The sequence below is a fragment of the Pelodiscus sinensis genome, chromosome 2 (assembly GCF_052426305.1).
Source record: "Pelodiscus sinensis isolate ZL-2025 chromosome 2, ASM5242630v1, whole genome shotgun sequence".
NCBI lineage: Eukaryota > Metazoa > Chordata > Testudines > Trionychidae > Pelodiscus > Pelodiscus sinensis.
In genome coordinates, this window is record NC_143053.1 from 162403969 (window position 1) to 162427739 (window position 23771).

General features: G+C 43.2%; 1 protein-coding gene across 1 annotated transcript in view; it reads right to left on the minus strand.

Annotated features, from left to right (window-relative positions):
• The window catches only part of ADCY1 (adenylate cyclase 1), a 268804-nt gene extending 247199 nt beyond the window's left edge, over window positions 1-21605 (minus strand). Inside the window, exon 1 of the mRNA XM_075921701.2 lies at window positions 20634-21605. Coding sequence (XP_075777816.1) covers window positions 20634-21296 — 663 coding nt within the window. The 5' untranslated portion in view covers window positions 21297-21605. The remainder of the gene's footprint in view (window positions 1-20633) is intronic.
• Window positions 21606-23771: the final 2166 nt, after the last annotated feature.

Consider the following 23771-nt stretch of genomic DNA (forward strand, 5'->3'; position numbering starts at 1 on the left):
CTGGAACGCAGGGGTGAGAATATATACCTGCTATGTGTATTTTGCATGCATTTAATAAGAGCTCAGAGAACCAAAAAGGTTTCATGGTACCTGTAAGTGACTTATTAGTGTAATTTCTGTCCTGTCCTTTGTAGTGGCTGTGTTATCTGTAACACAGCAGTAACATTTAACAACTAAGTTTACCCTGTAACAATAAATAGTAACTGTTTAAGCTTTAACCTGACTCCTTCAGTTGCTGTAACAGAACCAAGCACAATTTAAAAAGAACTTCAGCCGGTCATAAGGGACTCACTGCCCTGACTGTCGGCTGACACTTGTGGAATGAGGTTTACCAATTTTGAAATAAGCACTCTGCTATTTTGAATTAATTTCGAAATTGCTGTTTGGCTATGTAGACGCTAGTAAAGTTATTTCGAAATAATGGCTTTTATTTCTAAATAACTTTGCTGTGTAGACATACCCTCATGAGTTTGCTTTAAGATGATGTTATCTGAACACATGAGACTACAGCAGGGCTACTCAACTCTGGAAGCCTCGAGGGCCACAATGATACTCACAGCACGTGCCGAGGACCGCAACTTAGTGTGGTTGCATACATATGCAAGTCTATATGCAAATATATTCAAATAGCTTCTTTCACACTGACGGGCACAAATACAAAGATTATGGCAAGACTCCACAACATGCAGGCCACATTTAAGTCAGTTTTGCTGATATTAATAAAATACAATATTTACCCAATTTCTACCCATATGACAGTGCTTTTAATGAGCAATGACAGTCCAGAAATTTAAATACTAAAATGCATATCAACAGAAGACCATTATATTGACTACTTTTTTGTTTTGGCTCCCACCCACAGGCTGTATGTTGAGCCCAGAGTAAACCCAAACCGTACCACGGGCCACAAACAAATGGGCCGTGGGCCATGTGTTGAGTAGCCCTGGACTACAGCATTATGCAAGTTTAATTTTGCAAAATACTGTGAGGACAAATTTTAAAAAAATGTCTTGAGATAGCTTCAGCTCTTGAGAACTACTGGCTTGAGAACACTCCAGCATTATAGAATATGGCTCATTATAAGATATCATGTGTGCTCCTATAATTGAAGTTTTCTTTGGTGTTTCCCTTATAATATACGTGTTCCAAGTGCAGACATTAGTAATGCAATGGAATTATCGACAGGTTAATGTCAAAAGTGGACACTATTATATATGTGGAATAGTGCGTTTTTATAACTCGTCTTCTCAAGAACAGCATGTAATGGAACTGTTATTTAGATAAAATACAAAGTCCTACTGATTTTCCATCCTACAGTACAGTGCCTCATATTTTTAGTACCCACTTACATCATTCTCTTTACCTGCCCCAGAGCTAATGACTCAATATGATGCACTTATTTAATTTACTGTTGCTGACATCAATACAATGGTACTTTAAGGCAGTTGGGCCATTTTTTTTCAAAATTATTTAGGTGCCTAAAAGTGCAGATAGACATCTTATGGGATTTTCAAAAGCACCAAAGCAGGTTAAGTAGAAATCAGTGGAACTGAAGCACCTATGCTTCTCAAAATCCCACGAAGCATAGAGCTACATCTTTAGACACCTGCATACCTTTGAAGATCTGGCCCATTGCGTATAAATGGCTTGTGGATGCGGTGAAGCGTAATTGCAATTTGTGTAGCCCTTATACCTATCTTCTGAGTTTTATTTCTTGCCAAAGCATTGGGATATGGATTAGAAATACATGTGCCTGGATGTGAAATAAAGAGTAAAATGATAGAGGTTGCATTTTCAAATGTACTCAGTATTTGCTTAGCTCTCTGACTACTGAAATCAGAGTTTTTCCATTGCCTTCAATGGAAATAAAGTTAGGCAGATATTGTGCACTTTTGAAACTCTGCTAGCCACTCTTTTCTCTACTATGCCAATGTTTCACAGGGTCTTGAAACAGTCTGTAGTATTGTGATAGAACAGGCACAGGAAAAATTAAGGTAAAATGAAAGCTGAAGGGAGGGAGAGCAGGAGAGACTCTATGGTGCAGCTGGTCAATGTGCCAGAATTCTATCGGCAAGTTAGTTCACTAACCCACTAGATTTCCACCTCCCAAGTCTCAGGTCCCAATCCCATAGGGCCAGAAATGAAAATCCATTAGACTAGGTTGCCATCAAATTTACTGGACATTTATACACATTACAAAAAACAGCACAGCCTCTGTACACAAAACAGCATTTGTTTTACTGATCAGGACTGAAGTGCATTAGCAGATATGTGCAAGCTGAAATTTACTTAGTGCTTCTCAGCTCTATGCCTGGCACTGTCAGTGCTATTTGTCCATCAGTTTAATAAGCCCTAAATTAATCCATAAATCTGAAGGCAGAATCAAGCGGTTAGCATTTACTAATTGCAATCAGATGATAGTCTTGCTTTTATTTATGTATAATACCCACTGGGGATTTAGTTTAAAACAACTTCCAACAATATTTCCCATTTAGAAGGGTATGCATTAGAAGAATTACTGTATTCAATTTATGTAATACCAAAATAATCCTGTTATATTGTGGACTAACTAAATAGGTTAGGCTTCAATTAAGTTACAGCAATAGAAGACCCTTCAGGGGTAATGTGTCTGTTGCACAAACATCGTGTGTTTCAAGATCATTACTGTTAAAATGCTAACCAACAAAAGACCAAGTTAATTTTGCCCATAAATATTTCTCACACACATATGCCGGATGTGCAGATACACGTAGTTGCAATCCTAATATTAACTAGGATTTGCAGCTCTGCCTGTAAGAAACTTCAGAGAGTTATGTATCAGAGGGGTAGCCATGTTAGTCTGAATCTGCATAAACAGCTAGAAGTCCTGTGGCACCATAGGGTACGTCTAGACTACATGCCTCTGTCGCCAGAGGCATGTAGATTAGGCTACCAGACATAGTAAAATGAAGCAGCGATTTAAATAATCGCCGCTTCATTTAAATTTACATGGCTGCCGCGCTGAGCCGACAAACAACTGATCAGCTGTTTGTCGGCTCAGCGCAATAGTCTGGACTCGCGGGTGTCGACATCAAAGGTATTTGTCGACCACCCAGGTAAAACTCTCATGTAAACCCAGGTAAATACCTTTGATGTCGACACCCGCGCGTCCAGACTATCGCGCTGAGCCGACAAACAGCTGATCAGCTGTTTGTTGGCTCAGCGCGGCAGCCATGTAAATTTAAATGAAGCGGCGATTATTTAAATCACCGCTTCATTTTACTATGTCCGGTAGCCTAATATACATGCCTCTGGCAACAGAGGCATGTAGTCTAGATGTACCCCTAGAGACTAACAGATGTATTGGAGCATAAGTTGTCATGGGCAAAGACCCACTTTGTCAGATGCATGCATTGTTTGAGGTTTTAAACAATAAAATACCAATATATCACTCAATTAAGAAAGAAAGAAAGAAAGAAAGAAAGAAAGAAAGAAAGAAAGAAAGAAAGAAAGAAAGAAAGAAAGAAAGAAAGAAAGAAAGAAAGAAAGAAAGAAAGAAAGAAAGAAAGAAAGAAAGAAAGGAAAGAAAGAAAGAAAGAAAGAAAGGAAAGAAAGAAAGAAAGAATTTATCCAATATGGGCTTGTCTGCACAGGGCATTAATATAGACTACAGGGGTGAGCTTCTAAAGCACACAAGCGTGCTGCACATAATGGCTCCATGCACACACAGCAGGGTTGTACTAACTGTCCCTAATGTACTTTAAAACACTACTACATTAATGCCCACTAAAGAACATTACAAGGAAATAACTTAGTAGAGTTGTGAGTAATGTAAATAATTTCATTACTTATTACAGCATATAAAAAGAGAAAGTGCCAAAGAAACAACTTAATAGGCAACAACATAAAACTCAAAAATAAAATGAATAAACCCTCTAGAGAGAAACTCTGCTTATATTCTACACCAGTGGTGGGCAAATACCAAGCCAGACATAGTTGGCCAGGTTTAGCCCCTGGTAGGCTGCCATGGCTGTATTTACCTGCGCAGGTATGAGTGTCTGCAACTCCCATTGGCCATGGATGGCTGTTTTTAGCTAATGAGAGTTTTGGGAAGCAGTGTCTCAGTCCACTCTGTTTCCCATAGCTCCCATTGGCCAGGAACAGCAATCTGCAGCCAATGGGAGCTTTAAGTAGCTGTGGAGACATAGGCGCTAATCCTGGCAAACGACCACTGTCTTCTTGACCACCCCTGTTCTACACCTCATCTGAATAATGTTATATAAAATCCTGAAGTCCTTTCAGAGACTGATTGTGTCCTCTGGTTCTGCATGAAGAGGGGACTCTACATATACAAATACCCCAGTCCCCAGATAGAAAAGGGCCATTCAGTTGCCTCCACAGCCGTGTCCCTCTGTCCTCCAATACTATGTGGGGAAGGATCAGGAGATAAGCAGACCAAGGATGAGAGATATCCTCCACTGGACCCAGTGAGCAAACATGTGACTGTATGTTTTGTTCCTTCCACTTTGATTTACTGAATAAGTTAATACTAGCAATGGACTGTAGTGTGGAAAGTCTGAAGTAGTTACATTCTCTGCAAACTAAATCTTAATAATCTAAGATATGTTGTTAACTCATGGAGCAACTCTTCTGGTCAATAAACCAAGTAAACAAGAGAAAAGTTGAGCAATTCTGGTTTAAAAACTCCAACCACCAAGTAATTATCCTTATATGTAAATAGCTTCTACAGCATGGAAAAAGTAGAGTATAGATGGTAACTTGTGAATGGTTTTCCTCTGGTACATTGAATCATGTCTGCAGATCCTCCCTGTGATCTGCACAGGATGACCTGTATGACAAAAGGATTAACTTCATATTTTAAGTTTTTTATTAAATGTGGCAGATCAACAGGCCTAATATGATGTCCACACCATTGCCACGATACAAGTAGCCACAGATGCTTTCCTCACCTGAACAGGCTATCTCTAAGAAAAATCTTTGGCCATTCTTTGCTGCAACTGCAAAGGGTGCCAGTTAATACTGGTGGATTTTTGAGCCAATTGTAATGATTATTTGTACATGTGCCCAACACAAATTGGACTAACACCATCAGTCCATTTTACAAGCCATACAGCATCACAAAAAACATTAGATGACATTGGCTTTTCAGTCACTGTTAAATTAAGTGCAATTACTGACCTTAGAGAGGAAAAGCTCTTCATCACATTATTCCTCTCTTGAGCTATGTAACTTAAAAAGAAAAACAAAACCAAAAAAATGCCATCCTGATCAGGACTTTGATGGTGGAATAGAACAGTCTCAGTTTGCACTTAGAATCATAGAATCATAGAATCCTAGAACTGGAAGGGACCGTGAGATATCATCAAGTCCAGCCCCCTGCTCTCACAGCAGGACCAAGCATCATTTAGATCATCCCTGATAGATGTCTGTCTAACCTACTCTTAAATATTTCCAGTGATGGAGATTCCACGACCTCCCTAGGCAATTTATTCCACAGTTAAGAAATCTCTCCCGACTTTCATGATTTTTCAAAGATGATAGCTAAGGGCTCAGATACCTCCTCTATCATGTCCTTGAGTATTCTATGATACATTTCATCAGGCCCTGGTGACCTGAAGACATCTAACTTTTCTAAGTAATTTTTATTGTTTTTTTTTTTTAATTTTATCTTCTAAACCTACCCCATTTTCACTATTTTAGACATCCCTTCATCATCAAACTTCTTGGTGAAGACCGAAACAAAGAAGTCATTAAGCACCTCTGCCATTTCCAAGTTTCCTGTTATTGTTTCTCCCTCCTACCCTGTCCTTGGTCTTCCTCTTGCTTCTAATATATTTATAGAATGTCTGTTTGTTACCCTTTATTTCTCTAGCTAGACTGAGCTTGTTTTGTGCCTTTGCCTTTCTAATCTTGCCCCTGCATACCTGTGTTGTTTGCTTATACAGTATTCATCCTTTGTAGATGATCTATAGTAATTTAATCCAGCTGCATGGTATAAATCAGATTTGGAATTCTTTGTTTTATTGCCAAGGGACAGTCTCAGAAACAAGTTACAAAGTCTTGTATAAAGCAGTTCTAGCCTTGGAAGTAGATTTCTCTTATCTTATCTTTTTCTTCTGAACGACAGACCTTTTACTTGTGATCATTCTGGATAAAGATAAGTTTTAATTTCTTGTGGTTGGATTATTCAATGCCAAGATACATCTCCTTCCCAAATCAGCTGCAGTTTTCCTCCTATTTCATAGCCCTATGCTTCCCACAGTTAGCATATTGTTTTTTTCTATGCAGTTGCAGCAAATGTCAGAAATCATGAAAAGCAAATCTACATACTATTTGACTCCTCTTTTTCACTGCACAAAGGATTTTTAATGGTGTGTTAGGTGACTGGTTATCTGTATGAGTGAAAATCATCCCTGTGCAGTAATTCAGCATAAGGCTTATTCAGATGGAGTCCTGGTTACCCCCATCTAAATGGTCTATAAATGGAATTTTAGTGGTGTATAGGCCTCTTGCAGACAGTGTTTTCACTCTAAATATTGTGCATTTCATTCAATAAAAGGGCAAACCCCAAACTTATGCTCTGCAGCTGAGCCTGACTCATCATCATATGAGTGCACTGAGAGTTGGGAGGAGACTGGCTCAGAGTTGCTGCTTCTAGTTCTCTCTAGGCTTTGGGAAATAAAAACTGCAAGGTCCAAAGAGAGCAACCAATCACAATAGATGAGCCATACGGTCCCTTATTGCTGATTAACAGGGGACAATTCAGCTCTTGCCCTAATCATATGCAAGCTTCCCTCATCCACATGGGAATACTCTGTCTTCTCATCCCTGGTCCATTCTCTAACTTGGAGCAGATCTAGTAGGAAAAATGTTATTAACTACTAGGGAACCCCTAATTTTCTTATGGGGATACTACAGCTCCCCTGCAATTTGTGTGTTACTGTATTTTCTACTTCACTGTGTATGTTAATGACAGAAATCCCATCATTCCTGTAGGCTCTTTGGGGTAATATATTGCATTAAGCAATATAGGGATGAAGGGAGGAGAGAAGTGGCAACTCTCCCTCCACAGCATTTGCTAGGTGTACATGTGGGCCTTTTCAATCCAAGAGGAGGCCTGAATTAAAGGTGGCTGCATCGCTGCTCAAAACCCAGCTCTGCTACTGGTATTCAATTTATGACTAGTTTATGTATCACTCTGGGCCAGGGGCTATCTGTAGCTCCAATGGGGAGAAGGTTTGCTACAATTCTTCCAGAAACTAAAAAGCAGGTGATTAGAGGTCAGTTGCTCACGTTGTAGACACCTCCAAACAGTTACCACCCCTGGGAAGGCTTGCATATGCTAGTTCGACACTGGCGTTCCAGAGACCAACAGACAAAGATATGTCTTGTGGCATAAAGGGCTGTGTTTAAACTGACGCAGAGTCTTCTTTTTGATCCAGCAACTGGACATAGCCTTCTGTCCAACAGGGCTCCCAATCTCTGGAGAAGGACTGGAAAATCATATATCTACTAGGACCCCATAAGATGGTGAGGAACCTCTAGTGAATTTTAGCATGATTATGAGATAAGGATGAGAAAAGCAAATAGAAACTTCCAAAGTGGTAGAATAGTGACAGCTGCTACAGTCAGTTCCTCTCCTCCTTTACTCAACTGGGGGAATTCCATTCACTCTTTCAACATGAAGGTGACATTGATTTCAAAATAACCAGAGATTGCATTTCAAAGCTTAGTTGAATGTAGGGTTGCCAGGTGTCCAGTATTCGCCTCCTGTCCGGTAAAAAAATTCAGAAAATACTGGACACCTAAAATGTCCGGTACTTTTTGATTTTTTCCCAGCCAGGAGGTGAAAATCTCGGGCTGTCCAGCTCAATATGGAGGCAGCCTGGAAATCCTAGTGTTTACTGGGTTCCGCAGGGGAGCTGTCTGGCCCCGTACAGGGAGGCAAGATGGTGGGTGGCCGCTGGCAGCCTGTTAGGGCCAAAAAGCCTCACCGTGCTTTTTTTAAAAAAAGGGCCACACACTGGTGTGGGTGGTGTGTTTTGTTTCTTTGGGTTTTTTTTGTTTGTTTGTTTGTTTTTGTTAACAACTCTCTGGATCATTTTTTTTTCCGGTATTTTTTCTGAAACCATCTGGCAACCCTAGTTGAATGGCAAGTAGAGAGGACTTATCTCCACAAATTCAGGCAGAGGAAACGAGTTTTTTTCTGACTACTGCATTCACCCTGCTACAATCTTATCTACAGAAATAAAAGACAAGGATCAAGATGTAAAGATAGGCAAATATTATGCTGAAATACTGTGGAACTTTGTCCCAGTGGTGCTGATGTCATTTTTGCTTTACAGATAAGTTTCTCTACAAGCAGCTTTTCCCTTTAACTGTGGTTACTATTTACATATTACAGTGCACATAAAGCCCACTTTGACTGTCTTAACGTGTCCCATTAAATGGAATTCCACTATATCTGGAATCATGGTGAGTGGAATTCACAGCAGTGTAGAACGCTTGTGCAGGGCCTGCACACCCCATAATTCTCCACAAAGTCCTGTAATAGGAGTGTAAGTCAACCATAAATGGTATGAGTGCCTTGCCTGGTGCCTCTTCATTGAGACAAATACTGCTGTATGAAGAGGTGCATTTCATGGTGTCAGCATAACCAAATAGCATGGTAAAACATAGTACTACTAATTTTGAAGTAGATTTTATGAAAATGTGAACTGACCCAGTTGAAATGCTGCCTCCAAAATGGAATTTATTAAATGTCTCTTTACCCTTCCCCAACCTCAAACATGAAACCATCCCACATGGCAAACATTATAAGCACTGGACCATTCTCAGCTTTTAAGTAGGGAATTACATATGTACTACTAAAGCACAGTATTATTTTTCTAGCTTGTCAATACTTCAGACTAAAAGTATATTTTAAGCAAGGCTCTATTATAAATGTGTTTATTAATGCTGCTTTATTTCCTAATTTTGGGTGGGTGGATAATTACTTATAGTCCTCACAGCTTCATAAGTGGAATTATAGTAGTCCAAAAATGTCTCTGGTATTATAACATATGAAAGAACAACTAAAGTACTCTGTGAAAGAAAAGCAGACTTGTAGATTTGCTATAATTAGAGACATTTTTATTGTGGCAACAGTTGGAAAGGACAATTAATTGTAATCCTTATGTTTATCTCAGAGGCTGCATAACTATTGTGAGCAAATTCAATAATGTACTCCTTTGTGTGAAAAATCAACTTCTGGATTGTAGTGTATGCAAATATCAACAGCGCTTTCTACTAAAACTATATTTTAATGCATCTATGTAGTCTGCATTTCTTCTTTCATATGACATATCTTGCAGCCCTGCAGTTTCTGAAACACTGAAGAAAATAGTGTATTGAGCAAAACTGGATCTGTATCTCTATTGTACCCTACCTAGCCTAGCCTAAATAAGTTCTGTCTCTTCCATCATGGTTTACTATTTCTTGCAAGAATTTTTGGGAGATGATATGTATGAAAATGCTACTCAACATATACTTGCATTGTACTGTTATGTTTATCTACACTGAGAGGAGAATTTGACCCAATAACAGTAGTATAATCCGGATTAACTGAATCAATATTTCCTTCAGATTTAGTATAAATAGATGGAATGTGTATTAAAATTTCCTATTTTTCTCAAAACTCTGCTCATTAAAGATTTTGAGCTAAATCGTCCTCTATCAAGCAAATGTGGTCCTGTGGTTGGTGGGAGGGAAGGACAGGGGGAATCGCACATTTCTGCGACTTTGAAGTAAAAAGAAACACATACAGGTACTACCTTCCCTTCTTTGGGGAGTAGGGTCTCATAAGATCCTCAGACTATACTAACGTAAGTTCAGTCTCCAACCCTAGAGATATTGGATCTACAAAGGGGACCTTCCTCCTGTGTTGCTTGCCAGTCAACTATAGTTCTCAGCATCACTGCTCCTCCAGGAGTTGTTCTTCCATGGCTTCCTCCCTGAAAGCAACATTCCAAAGGCAGCACTAAGTTTTGTTGGAATTTTCTCATGGAATTTCATTAATTTGCTAGGGAGTAAAGATTCACTGAATGAATGCACCCATCTCCTCCATTTATACTCCCCCAAAAATCTAGAGAGTACAACAACTTAGTGTTCATGCAGAGAAGGTAAACATGAGCTTAGGAACAGTAAATACTGATGCTACTAGGATCTTCTCCCACCTTCCAAATGCTCCATCTGCATTTGGCTTTGATTTGTGCTATGCCTACTGTCACTACATCTAAAGTGAAAGTGAGGATCTAGCTCTCTGAGGGTACATCTACACTACACCATTATTTCAAAATATCTTATTTCAAAATAGTTAATTTGGAATAAGGTATTTTGAAATAACACATCTACACACAAAATACATTTTGAAATAGCGTTCTGCTATTTTGAAACAGTGCGTTCACACTGATTGGATGCTGAATCGCATTTAAGGGCAGCTGAAACCGGTTCTAGCAGGGCATCAGGTCAGCAGTTGCTTTATGTGGCTGCTGCCTGAGGCTATCTGAGGCTTGTGCTTAAAGGAATCCCCCTGGACAGCCAGTTCTCAGCTTTCCCTGCTTGCTTGCCTTCCTTACTGAGGGACAGCAACACATTTTTTTCTCTGCTGGTTTTAGTTGCCCTGACTCAGCACACCACAGCACTCGGCACCATGGAGCCAGAGCTGCCCCTGGGCACTCTGGTGCTCATTTTGGATGTCTTGTTGTTGCAGCCCAACCCTCAGGTCCTCTTCCAGACCCCCCTGGGGGCCGTGGAGGAGCAGCAGCAGTGCCCGGATGCCAGCATGCCCCGCCGCATCTGGCATCTGGACACCAGCAGCAACTGATGGAACCACATCACCCTGGAGCGCTGGGGAGAGCTATAATGGATCCAGAACATCAGGATGAAGGACACCTTCCTCAAGCTCTGTGCGTGGCTCGCCCCTGCTCTGCGGTGATGGGACACGCACATGAGGCCAGCCATTCCCCTCCACAAGCATGTGGCCATTACCCTCTGGAAGCTTTCCACGCTGGGTAGCTACCGATCCATGGCAAACCAGTTCAGCGTGGGGAGATCTACCGTTGGAGCAGTGCTCATGCAGGTATGGCAATCTCCAGACAGTGTGCCAGGAGGGGGGGTACGAGCAGGGGATAGGCTGCCCTAGGGAAAAGGGGGGGAGGGGCTGCAAGTCCCCTCCACAGGCAGGTTTGGTCTGTCCCACCTGCACTATAGACTGCCCATGGTGGCCAAGATTGCAGGGGGGGTTTCTCCTGAGAGTGGGGACGTGGGGCAGTGGCGTGGAAGGAGGACTCTCAGCCACCCCAGTGACTCTCGGTGGTTTTGTGTGTTCCTATGCAGGTGGTCAAGGACATCAACAGAGTGCTGCTCCACAGAGTCATCCGCCTGACTGATGTGGATGTGGTGAACGAGGGGTTTGGCGCACTGGACTTCCCCAACTGTGGGGGGGCAATCAATGAGATGCACATCCCCATCCATTCCCTGGACCATCAGGCCTCCCTCTACATCAACCGGAAGGGATACTTCTCAGTCATCCTGCAGGCTGTGTCTAACCACCAGGGCCAGTTCGTGGACATTAACATGGGCTGGTCCGGCAAAGCATAAAACGTGCCAGTTTACCGCAACTCCTCCATGTGCCAAAGGCTGCACACCGGGACTTTCTTCCCCGACCGCCATATCAGAGTCAGGGATGTGGACGTGCCTGTGTGCCTGGTGGGGGATGCGGCCTATCCCCTACAACCCTGGCTGATGAAAGCCTACATGGGACACCTCAACCCCTCCCGACATGCCTTTAATGCCAAGCTCAGCAGGGCCTTGCATCGTGGTGGAGGGGGCATTCGGTGGGCATTTGGCCTCCTCACCCGCCTGGACCTATCTGAGCGGAATATTCTGCACGTGGTGGCAGCGTGTTGTGTGCTGCATAATTTGTGCGAAAGGAAGGGGAAGGCTTTCCTGCCAGGCTGGATGGTGGAGGCCGACCACTTGGCTGGCCTCTACACGCAGCCCTGCATGGCTGCCACTCGGGAGGCCCATCGGGGGGCTGTCCGTATCCAGAAGGCCCTGCGCGAGAGCTTCCACCCAGAGGAGGAGTGAAGTCTGCCTGGTGTGCCCCACTAGGGCCTTGTGCCTTATTCCACCCACATGTCCTTCTACTTTCCTCTCCCTAACTCCTCTTACTGATGTATAATAAAAACACGTGTTGTCAAAAACAAACTCTCTTTATTGACCATAACTGGGGTGAAAGGAGAATGAGGGTGGAAGAGGGGAGGGGGAAACCTGGGAGGAGGGAGCTGAAAGGGGGAGGCAAGGGGTGGAAGGAGAAGGAGAAGCTCAGGGTTGGGGGTCTTGCTGGTCCACCTGTTTCCGAGCACTGCAGGTGAGGGGGCCTCAGTGTCCCCTGGGGGAAATGGGTATGGAGGATAGGGAGGGTGTAAGGAGGAGGAAGAAGCTGGGGGGAGCAGGAGTGGGAGGAGTAGCAATAGCTGGGGTGGCCACAGGGTCTGGAGCAGCAGCAGGCAGCAATCTCTGCACCAGGGTCTGCAGGTGGTCGCAGATGGCACGGCCCTGGTCAAGCAACTCCCACAAGCTCTCCCACCGCAGCTGCAGGTCTTCATGCACCCAGTGCTCTTAGCTGTGGACCTGCCTTTGCAGTAACCCCAGATGCTGCCGCTGGTACTCCTCCTGGTTCTGGGTCACCTTGCTGGCCTGGATGTGGGAGGATGTCCTAGGCAGGGTGGTGCACCCTGCACTCGCAGCTGGTGCGGCTGTGGAGAAACAAGAGAAGTGGTCAGTTATCCCTGTGGACACAGTGTGAAAAGCACAGCTCCCCTTTGCAAGGCAAGGACGGCAGGTCTCTGCATCATCATGTCCTGCTATCCTCTGGGAGTGTGAGCTGGCCCAGGACTTCACCCATGTATATAGTGGGGGGGAGGGGAGATGTGCCCAGCCTCTGCATAGAGGGGGCTTCTGGAGGGAGGGCATTATGTAGTGTCTCTCCCCAGGGTCAGGAACATGTCATGTGCCTTCATACATACATGTGTGTGGGTAACAGGCCAAGGCCCCTGTGTGGCAGCCAGTTGGGTTCACATGCCCCAGCTGGAACGGCACATGCACAGGTTGCTATGTGATCCATGATCAGCAAGGCCCACACGCGTGGTCCCTGGGTTCCCTCTCCCCCCCCCCCCCCGCCCCTGCACCCTGCATAAGGGGACAGTGATAGCACTCACATGTCAAGGCCTCCCCAGCCTCAGAAGATAGAGGTGACATGGCTGCTGTGATGGCTCGGGGGTCTTGGGTGAGTGCCATGCTGCTTCCAGGCTCCTGCGACTGTAGGCCGTCTTCCTCCTCCTCCATGCCCTGGTCAGGGTCGATGACCACCTGGGGCGCACGGAACGTCCAGTCCCCCAGGATGCAGTCCAGGGTGTCAAATTAGAGGAAGGGGTCTGGGTCTGCCCCTGGTTGGGAGCTGCCCCCTGTGGCTCTGGCAGAGGCCTGCCTCAGCTCCTTTATTTTCATACACACCTGCTCTTGGGTGCACACGTGGCCTTTGGTGGCCAGGCTGTCAGCCATCCATCTGTAGACGGCTGCGTTCCTGCGTCTAGTGCGGAGATCATGGACATTGGAGGCATCCCCCAAAACCTCAATCGGGTCCATGATCTCCGCATTGGACCAGTAAGCCTTCCGCCTTTTCCATCCCCTGGCAGGCTCCTGGGAACTGGCACCCTGGGAAGGGCTGGAGGCCCTCTATTTCGAAATAAGCATCTACACAGCGCTTATTTCAAATTAGCTATTTCGAATTTGGCATTATTCCTCGTAGAATGAGGTTTACCGAATTCAAAATAAGCGCTCCACTATTGCGAATTAATTTCAAAATAGAGGTTTGGCTGTATAGATGCTAGGAAAGTTATTTCGAAATAACAGCTGTTATTTCGAAATAACTTTGCTGTGTAGACATACCCTGAGTCTAAAAATCCTAAGACAGGTATCTACCAGTAACAGCCAAAAGCCATTATTTTATGCTTGCCAGCTGTTTATGGAAATGAAATCAGCATAGAGAAACATGAGAGAGAGACAGTATAATGTGCCTAAACTCACAAATACAAAAACGTAATAAGAAAGCTATAGATGAAACTGCTTATCACTGTCACCTTACATAGAAAGCATCATATCACACAATGGAAAAACACAATGAAATATGTAAGATTCATGACTGCTGATAAAATCAATCTGAAACGCCCAGTATCTAGATACTATGCTATACCAGATATAAGTAGTGTACTCTATTAAAAATATAATTGGGAAAGTCATATTGCTACAAAATAAAATAATAGTTGGAGCCAAATTTTGCACTTACATTGAGGGAAAACATCTGCCTCAACCTTAACTATGCTGCTTTGACCAGCTCAAGCCTAAATGCATAATGACAAAAATATAATTACACATACAGTCTATGTGATGCTGCTACCTACCTTCTCTGTCTGCATTCTGCTCACAGCTCCACCTCCACCCAACCTCTGTTAGACTGGGGCTACTTCTAACATTCCCAGGCATCAGATCTTGATTATAGACATGTTATATATTAGAAGATTCCTTTCTAGTCCTGGTAGAACTCAAAACATCCAACCTTCCAATCTATCATTATTATATGTTGGAACACAGTTTTAGTTAAGTCTATACATTTCTAAATTCTATTGGTATGACATTTCCTTTCCTCTGGCACTGTACAGTTGGACTCATGGTACAAAATGAGTTTAGTATTCCTAGAAAAGGGATATGAAAAACAAAAACTGAAGGACAATTTTTTACATTCTCATCCAATCATCTAACAAAACTGTAAGCTCTTTGGGGGGCAATAATCATCTTTTTTTTGTTCTGTTTATACAGCACCTAAAACAATGGGATCTTGGTTGATGAGTGTGGCACCAAAGCACCTAAGAAATACTAATACTCATACTATTACTAACCTAAGTTATTTCACCAATCACAGCTATCCAGCCAAGTTTGAATAATGAATACTTGTGTAGAAATGCATCGAAACAACTCAGGGGTTTTTTTTAAGTGCAAAAAAATTGATGAATGTATGTTCGAATAAATGTGAGGGGAACACTGTAAGTAGAAGAAAAATAACTACACTTATCTGATAAATTATTCATTGTTAATTATTTGCTCAGCTCTCTGTGATTTTTGTCAGTTTCACTGATGCCCACCAGTTCTCAAAGGCAGCCAAGAAACTGACTAGTTTTTAAACTGCACTCTGTAGCTGTCTAAGCTTTAAGCTATAACAGAAGAACTAAAGATGCCTGTCTGCAGACTTAGGAGCCCAACACAATCAGATTGTATTCAGTTCTCATGTGCAAATCATCTTCACAACTGTAGCACTTCAATTGATTTTTTTTTAAAATGCAACTCTACAATCTGCAAAAATAAATGGCACTCTGTCTCCCAATTTACCAGGGACTTACCTATTCACCACTTTTCAAGGTATACTGTAAATTAAAACTAAAATTCTACTTTATATATGAAGAGATCAGTGTCCTTCACTCTTCCAAAAATATGTTTTTCAAATACAGAATGAACGTCAGCTGGAAGCATGGTAGCTGAGCACACTAACATTATTGGCCCCAATCCTACAAACACTTTGTAGCTTCAGGCATGTGAAGAATCCAAAGGATTTCAATGGGAGTACTGATATGTAGAAGCTTTTGCGAGACAAGGATTTTTGTTAGTCTCTAAGATACTACAGGACCACTCAATTTTCTTAAGTTACAGACTAACACGACTACCCCTCTGAGACTTTTAAACTATCATACTTGATACTTATAGTACATAATGCTTTTCCAACATTAACTATTTCATATACATGGAAAATGAAGCAGAGAAAGTAAGCAGCTACTTCTAATGTAACAATAGAAGAATGAATCAGGTACAGGATTAGAGTGTAGTAGCTATTGACTGCCATTCCTTTTATTATACCACTAGACCTCACCTCTGTTTTGCAAAGAGAGATTAGAAGGATCAACAGTTCTATCAGCGAGGTGATTAATAAACTGTCTTTTCCATGCTAGCAGAAAAACACAAACCATATAAACATAAAACATGGATAACTCTAGGGTGATATTGAGGATTATTTTGCCACTGATTTGGGAAGTGTTATAGTAACTTAATCACCTTGTAAATGTTAAAGCACATACAAATGTTTTATTTCAACATTTTCTAAATCAACAGCCTCCCTGGTCTTCCACAATTTAGCAGTTCCCCTCTATTCAAACATTTTCCAACCTGTCACTGCTTGGTTACTGGCTTGACTCAATATATTTTCAGCTTAAAATACATTTAAATATAACAAAGATTGATGGATATAGAATAAAAATATTGCTCTGTCATACAGGATTGAAAACAAGATATCTTAAAGGTAATTTAAAGTGGCATCCATGTTTCTGCTTTGTTCTAGTCACTTGTGTTGCAATTCTTTGGTTTGCATAAATAATTCTGTATCAACGGGATGCCACCACTGAAAGCCTATTGCTTTAGAAATATTCACCTGTAAATTTGTAGGGATGTGTGTGTGTGGATAGATAGATAGATAGATAGATAGATAGATAGATAGATAGATAGATAGATAGATAGATAGATAGATAGATAGATAGCATGCTTTTAAAATCATAAGACTAAAATATTTAAAATGTTATACAAAGTTAATTTGTTTAACAGCAACTTAAGTCATGAAGATGTGCCAGCACCATGGCTAAGTAATTACAGTAACCCTTGTTCACCCCATCTGCCTTTAGCATCTGTAACACCCACGCATTGCATCTCAACACAAATTAGACTAAGCTCTTGGGGCAGGGATTATATTTTTTTAAATGCGCTGTTAAACACCTAGCACATATTTGGGCACTACATAAATAAATTTAACGAATGCAAATGTCATTAAATCATCCTTTGTAGGTTCCAACTTTTCCAGATACTACTTTATGGTTTTGCTCACAAAAACCCTAGGGGAAGGGAATAGTCAGTCAACATACAGTATGTTATTTCATGACTTCCACTCTAGCCAATGAGAGTCATATGGTCAAAATGCTATTGACCAAATACACTATTTAAACCTTTATGACTATGCTGTCATTACATATAAAAAATATGTGAAATCATGCCCCCAATGCTGGTAATATAAGTTTTGTTATTAATTTCAGTATGGTCAAGATTTCGCCCTAAATGTGTTATCTATAAGAAACATTCAATTTTATATTTTATTTTACTTTATTTATTCAGTTAACACTGGGGATTGGGATCTCCCATTTAGTCACAAATAGGTACAGGATGGACAGCTATTTGTCTGTTTTCTATATTTTACCCTGACAGTGCGCCTTAGCCCTGCCTGACCTGTAGAGAACAGCTCCAGTAGTGTAAAAGGCTATGTGAAATGAACCACGGAGTCCTCAAATAACTCCCTGCTTTATTAACGACGATCATATTTGATCTAAATATTCCTGAACTTCATTTCAGGCTTGAACCTCATGAAAAATTATTTTTTCAACAAGCTGATCTATTGGTTTTGATATGCTAAATTGTTCCTACCTTTATATGAATGCAAATTTTATGCATACAGTAGAGATCATTTAGGGAGTAATCCTGCACCACTGAAGTCCATTAGAGTTAGACACTTTAATGGGAGAAGGATCAGGGCCTGATGGAGGACTTGGAAATAAAGGAACTCTGGTTATAGCAGAATGAAAACCATTTTGGCCAAAAACTTTTGAAAATGATCTGTAAATTAGGGTGCCTCTATTTTGGGGATTCCAACTTGAGACGCTTTGGGATTGGTTTTGCTGACAACTCACTTCAGTGGAAGATATGGGCATTGTGCATTTCTGATGATCAGAGCCAATACGTCTCAAATTGGGCTCCCAAAACCTGGAGGCACCCAGAAGGCTGAGGCCATTTGTAAAAGCTGGCCTTGGGTATTTTATTGCTTTGCATATCTGGTTGCAGTAAATCTCTGTGTAAGGGGCCCCTTCAAACCCCTTTATTCTGTTGCAGTTTTGCACAGCTCTACAAGACTGGACAACATAGTATATCCTGCATCCAAACAGGCCAGTACAGAAGGGAGCACTGAAGAAAGGCTGAATTAAATTCTGTAACTATAAAACATTCCTTATCTGAGATTCAGCTGCTATTGCAACTCATGGACAGGACTTCTGCAAAAAAAAAAAAAAAGGGCTGTGCTGCCCAATATCCCCCTGTAAGATTCAATTTCTCTGGTATTAGGCAGGCTCAGAATTTCAGTGGTTGTGAAAATACTAAATAAAATAATAATAATAATATCAGAAAAGAATATTAAGTGTTTCTGTTCAAATCACAAGGCATTTTGATTGCAAATAGGGGACAAATCAGCACACAGTTCTGTTAAATTCACAGACCGATTAATTTGCCAAATTTGGAGCAGTTTTCTGCCTATTATTATTATCAAAGCATAATGCCCATGGGGCTTTGTATAAATGACTGAAATTACTTTGTAAGGGGGAAAATGTACAAGTGCTAAACTAGCCGCTAGCAGGATTTTTGGATGTTGTCTGTTGATTAGCCGAGGGGAGATCAATAAGAGAACAAAAAGCTTATCAAAATGTTGATCATCAAGCCCTGGGCAAGATAATGCCATAAAAATAGATTTGGTTGTGCAAGTTAGAGCCTTTTTGTAATTCTGTGGGGATCACAGGTGCCACACGTAGCTACAGCCCAGCATCAATGAATATCTCCCTCCATGTCTTGGGAATAAAGATTGCTTGAGCTCCACTTGGAAGTAAAAGGTTCCCAATTTCTGGTACAAGAAGTACCCTGTCACCCCATTCAAAGCAGAATATGTTAGTGTTTTTCTTATATCCTTTTCAATGTTTGCAATGAAGACTCCCTGTATTTCATCAGCACTCTCTCTCATGGAAACTAAATCATGCACTTAAAAATAGACCTAACAGATTATCTGGGTAAATCATAAAGCTCAGCTTATCTCTATCTTCCCCTTCAAAACATACAATTTATTTTGTTCACCAGCATCAAGCCAAGAGTAATCCTACAGTCCCAGCAACCTTGCTTGTTTGGCTATCTATTATAATATGCCCATGTATGTGTGTGAGAGGTTCTAAGTGAGGGTATCTGAATGCATGCCTTTATGCAGGTGACTGTGTTTGTTACTGTATGTGGGGGTGTATGTCTAAGTGTCACGACTAATGTGACCAAGGAGAATAGCATCAAAAATCAAAAGCAGTAAAGCAGCAAATACTCTAAACAAGAAATAAACTCCCACTAAATAGTAATCTAAAATCCCTAGGACCCATTTTTGTTCCTCTGAAGAGCAAACATAACTGATCCAGTACTACAAAAAATACATCAATCTTGGTTCAGAAACATAACAAAACCTAACACCACAATCCTGGACTCCTACACGCACTGTTTCAAACATGCACATCTTCCTGCTCTCCTCCTCCCACATCCCCTGTGCGGCCCATCAGGCCATGGGAGCCGGAGAAAGCCCTGCAGGGCTATAAATAGCCTCTCCCGGGGCGGCTCCGAGGAGGAAGGAGAGTGCAGCCGCACGTTCCCAAAGATGCTGCAGAGGGAGGCATGACTGGATTAATTCTTGAGGGGTGACAGATGGTTAGGGGAGTTCAATGACACACTAAGTTACCTGCGTGGGGAGGAGGAAGTGGCTGGAATTGGGAATCTAAGGCACCTTGGGTGGAGAAGGGGGTGGGATTTCCACTTCTCCCAAGGAGTTTCTCCAGCTCCTCTGAGCTCTGCTATCTGGGTCAAGGGTTGGAGCGGTTCTCCTGGGGGGAGAGCCTGTGGGGAGGGGAGGGGAGGAGGGAGGAGAGGATGAGAATCTCAGTTCACGGCGCAATGCCCCAAACAAGTCTCGTTTGCAGTGAGGCATATGGGGGGGGGGGGTTCCTATACTTTGCACCCGCCGCAAGAGGCGTCCCTGTCTTTTCCCCACAGAGGAAGCGCTGCTGCTGCTGCTTTTTATTCTTGGGATTAAGACCCAGTCAGAAATCTTGTCACCCAGCAAGGAATACCCCTTCCTTAACTCTGACCCCGCCTCAGCCAATATCCGTCTCCAAAGTTGGAGCTGTTGAGAACCGGCGGGCAAGGCAGCGACCTGCCTCCTACTCTAAGCACACAGGTCCCATTCAGCACCGGCCGCTTCTTCACCGGCCGCCACACACCCACACCTGACAGCCCGATACAGTAATAGTAGCACAACCCCCACCCCCCCAGGCGGCCTGTGCACGCGCCGCGTCTCTCCAGTGCACACACTCCCTGCCCCAAATACAATTACAGCCGCACGCGCAGCCTGCAGCACCCCCCCCCCCATAACATGCATAAACACACCAACGCGCGCCGCGTGTCCCACAACACACACAGCCCCTGCCTCCATTGCCTGCACACCCCGTGCCTAATACACACCCCACAGCACACACAACTAACTCTTCACACTCCGGATCCTCTCCCCTTCCCTCCCCCCAGCACACACAGCCGCGCCGTGACCCTGGCTACTCTCCTGTCCCTGGGCTTGGGGGGTGGGGAGGGGGGGAGGCACTTACCGTCCTCCAGAGCCGCTGCCTCTTGGCACTGACCGAGGTGGCTGTGACGATGAGGTGGGAGACGGACACCACCAGCCCGAAAACGATGGCGAGCAGGGTCCGCACGGGCAGCAGCGAGTAGGAGACGAAGGTGACCAGCATGAGCTGCCACATGCCCTGCTCGGGGGCGCTGGGGGGCTCCATGCCGTAGGCGCCCAGCGAGAAGGGGCAGCAGAGGAAGGAGAAGGTGAAGCTGAAGAGCAGGGTGAGCTTGACGATCTGCTGCAGCTGGGTGACCTGCAGGTACTTGACATTGGTGACGATGAAGAGGGAGAGGAAGATGATGCAGTGCACCGGGTGCGAGCCCTTGGAGATGGTCAGGCTGGGGCCGGAGAGCAGCTCCAGCAGGGCCAGGCTGGCGGTCAGCACGATGAGCACGGCCAGCGCCTTGAGGGTGGAGGTCTGCTCCAGCTTCAGGTTGTAGCTCTGGAAGAGGGACTCCAGCTCCTTGCAGTCGAACTCGTCCTCGCAGGCGATGGCATCCAGCAGCAGCAACGGATGGGCTCCCCCCAGCCCGGCGCCCGCGCCCGCCGCAGCCTGGGGGGAGCGGCAGCAGCGGCAGCACTTCTTCCTCTTGGTCTTGACTTTCTGAAACGGTATTTCCTCCATGTCAGGGCCATTCATAAACCCCGGGGAAGGAAGGCTCCTCCTGGCGTCCCCTGCTGCTGCTGCTGCTGCTCCTCTGCCTCTCTGCTCATAGAGGGGCTGCGAGCTGGAGCAGCAGCAGCCGCCGCCAGCGAGGACTCGGCAACCCCCAGCTGCCAAGCCTCCCAGGATCCGGCAACCAGAGCCAACCTCCTAGCAGCCAGGAGGACCCGGCCACCCCAGATGCAACCTGGTGCTGGCTGGAAGGGCTGCAGGACAGAGTCCAAAGCTCAGTTATTCCAGCCTCTCCCCCTCCTCCCCCGGCGCGCCAGGGATGCTAATCTCCTAATGACACCAAAATACCATCCAAAGGTTGGAAATCAAGCCAGGAAAGGGGGGAGATGGGAGGTGGGGGCGAAGAGAAGGGGGGCGGCGGCGGGGAAGTAATCAACAGGCAGAACTGGCTTCGGAGAGCCTGGGGGGGATACTGCTTTCTAGGGAGTAGGCAATGTTAAAAGCAACAAGGGGGTCTGGGCTGAGCAAAGGAAAAGAGAGAGGTGGGGGGAGGAGAGAGAGACGGAGAGAGAGAGAGAGAGGGAAGGAGACACAGACAGGGAAAGAGGGTGATCCCCTTCCTACGTCTAAGAGCATTTCACTGGGACTCAGGGACGAGATGCGCCTGCGCACTCCTTGCTTGAGAAGCCAGACACGTCTCCCCAATCGGAGCAGATTGACAAGAAGAAAACACAGATTTGACAACAGGACCACGTTTGAGGCTGCTTTGTACCTCTGCCCCCCTTACCGCCCACCGCCCCCGCCTGCTGTCTCCCTCCAGTCACAGGAACACACACATCCAGCCTCCGCTTGTCCAGGGAGGGAGCCGTGCTTTGCTTCACTTCGGGCTTTGATCAAGGCTCCGCATTTGCTTCACGTCCCTGCAAAGGCATTAGTGTGTGGACCAGCCACATCCTGCCAGCGGGACAGGAGGAAAATCCTAACCTTCTTGGTACGAGCCACGAGAAAGAGAAAAACTTTCACCTACAACCTAGTTGGTCTGTAGACGTTCTGTTAGTCTGTCTGATGTGGGAGAAAAAATTACAGTAGGATGTAAAATAGCATGATTTGATTTTAATGGGATGTATAAAAGAAAGATGTGCCACCATTCCTTCATTATTCATCAAATCAACCGCTAAATCATACAAAAGTTTAATTTTCTTGTTCATCTTTTACATATTCTGGGGCAAATTCTGTCCCATTTTTCATTGACTACTGACTTGACTTCATCAACTGTCATTTAGTGCAGAAGTTATTCCAAGATCTGTATTTAAGTTTTTTAAATGATATGAAAATGAATTATATATTTGGAGTGCACAGACAGATTAGATTTCCAATCAGTAGGTGTCAATCTCACCAAACATAAATTTCCATAGATAAACAAAATGTATAGATGGCTAAAGTAAGAAAAATGGTTTGGAATTAGGCTTGTTACAAATAAATTAGCAGATTAATACTAAAACTGGTATAATTTTTTGATTTAAGGATACTTACTTTATATTTTGACATATTGGGAATTTGGGCTTTAACAGTTTGTAAAACTTTTAATTTTTTGAATGGCAGCATCTCCGGTATTAAATAATTGTCTGAAACTCTGCTCTTAATTTCCCACATCTGTGAAAAACAATAACAATCTAAAATGCTAAGTAAATAAATCAACATTATTTAATAAAATAAAATCTTACCAAGCCTATATCTATCTATAGATGTTGGTTTTGCATCTTGTTTCTAAAATGTGCGCAGATGTTAAAATAAGTGAAAGGCAATAAAGAACATAGAAAATGATCTAAAAACATCAAACAACATTTCTATCAGCACTTCATTTTCAGGTAATAAATCACATTAATAGACGAGGACACACATTTTTGTTATATGAATTATTTTCAATTCTACAACGTATATTATGCTTCAGCAAGTTTTTTTTAAAGCTTTCCAATGCTAACACTACACTACTGCACAGTAATACTGCCATGTTATTTCAGTTGTAAACTTCTGTAACCATTCCACTCAACTTTGAGGTTGTTGGCCTGTTTCAAAACTCATTCAAGGGAAAAGACTCCTAATCCACTTCAATGGGCCTTAAATCAGACTTCATAAGAAAATAATTAGGAACACATTTTAAAGAACCCGAACCACATTATAAACAGTACATGTGGATGATACTGTTTTTTGTCTAAGAAAGACCATAGGATTGCTTTAATGATCTTGTGCGTACATTTAAGTTTTGATGACCTAATCTCTCTCTCATTGATGTCATTTAACTCTTGGCCATCAACTTGTGAATGACCCGTAAGTAGGATGGTTTGCATTGCTACCTTGGTGTTTAATATGTAATTTTGGAGTGATAAAAATGGCTTCGATAAACGTTTCAATGTAGTGTCAAACATAACAGAAAAGATCAAAACATACACAAGGTTGTCTATTATATTCCTGTAATCAATATTACTTCAGATAGAGTTG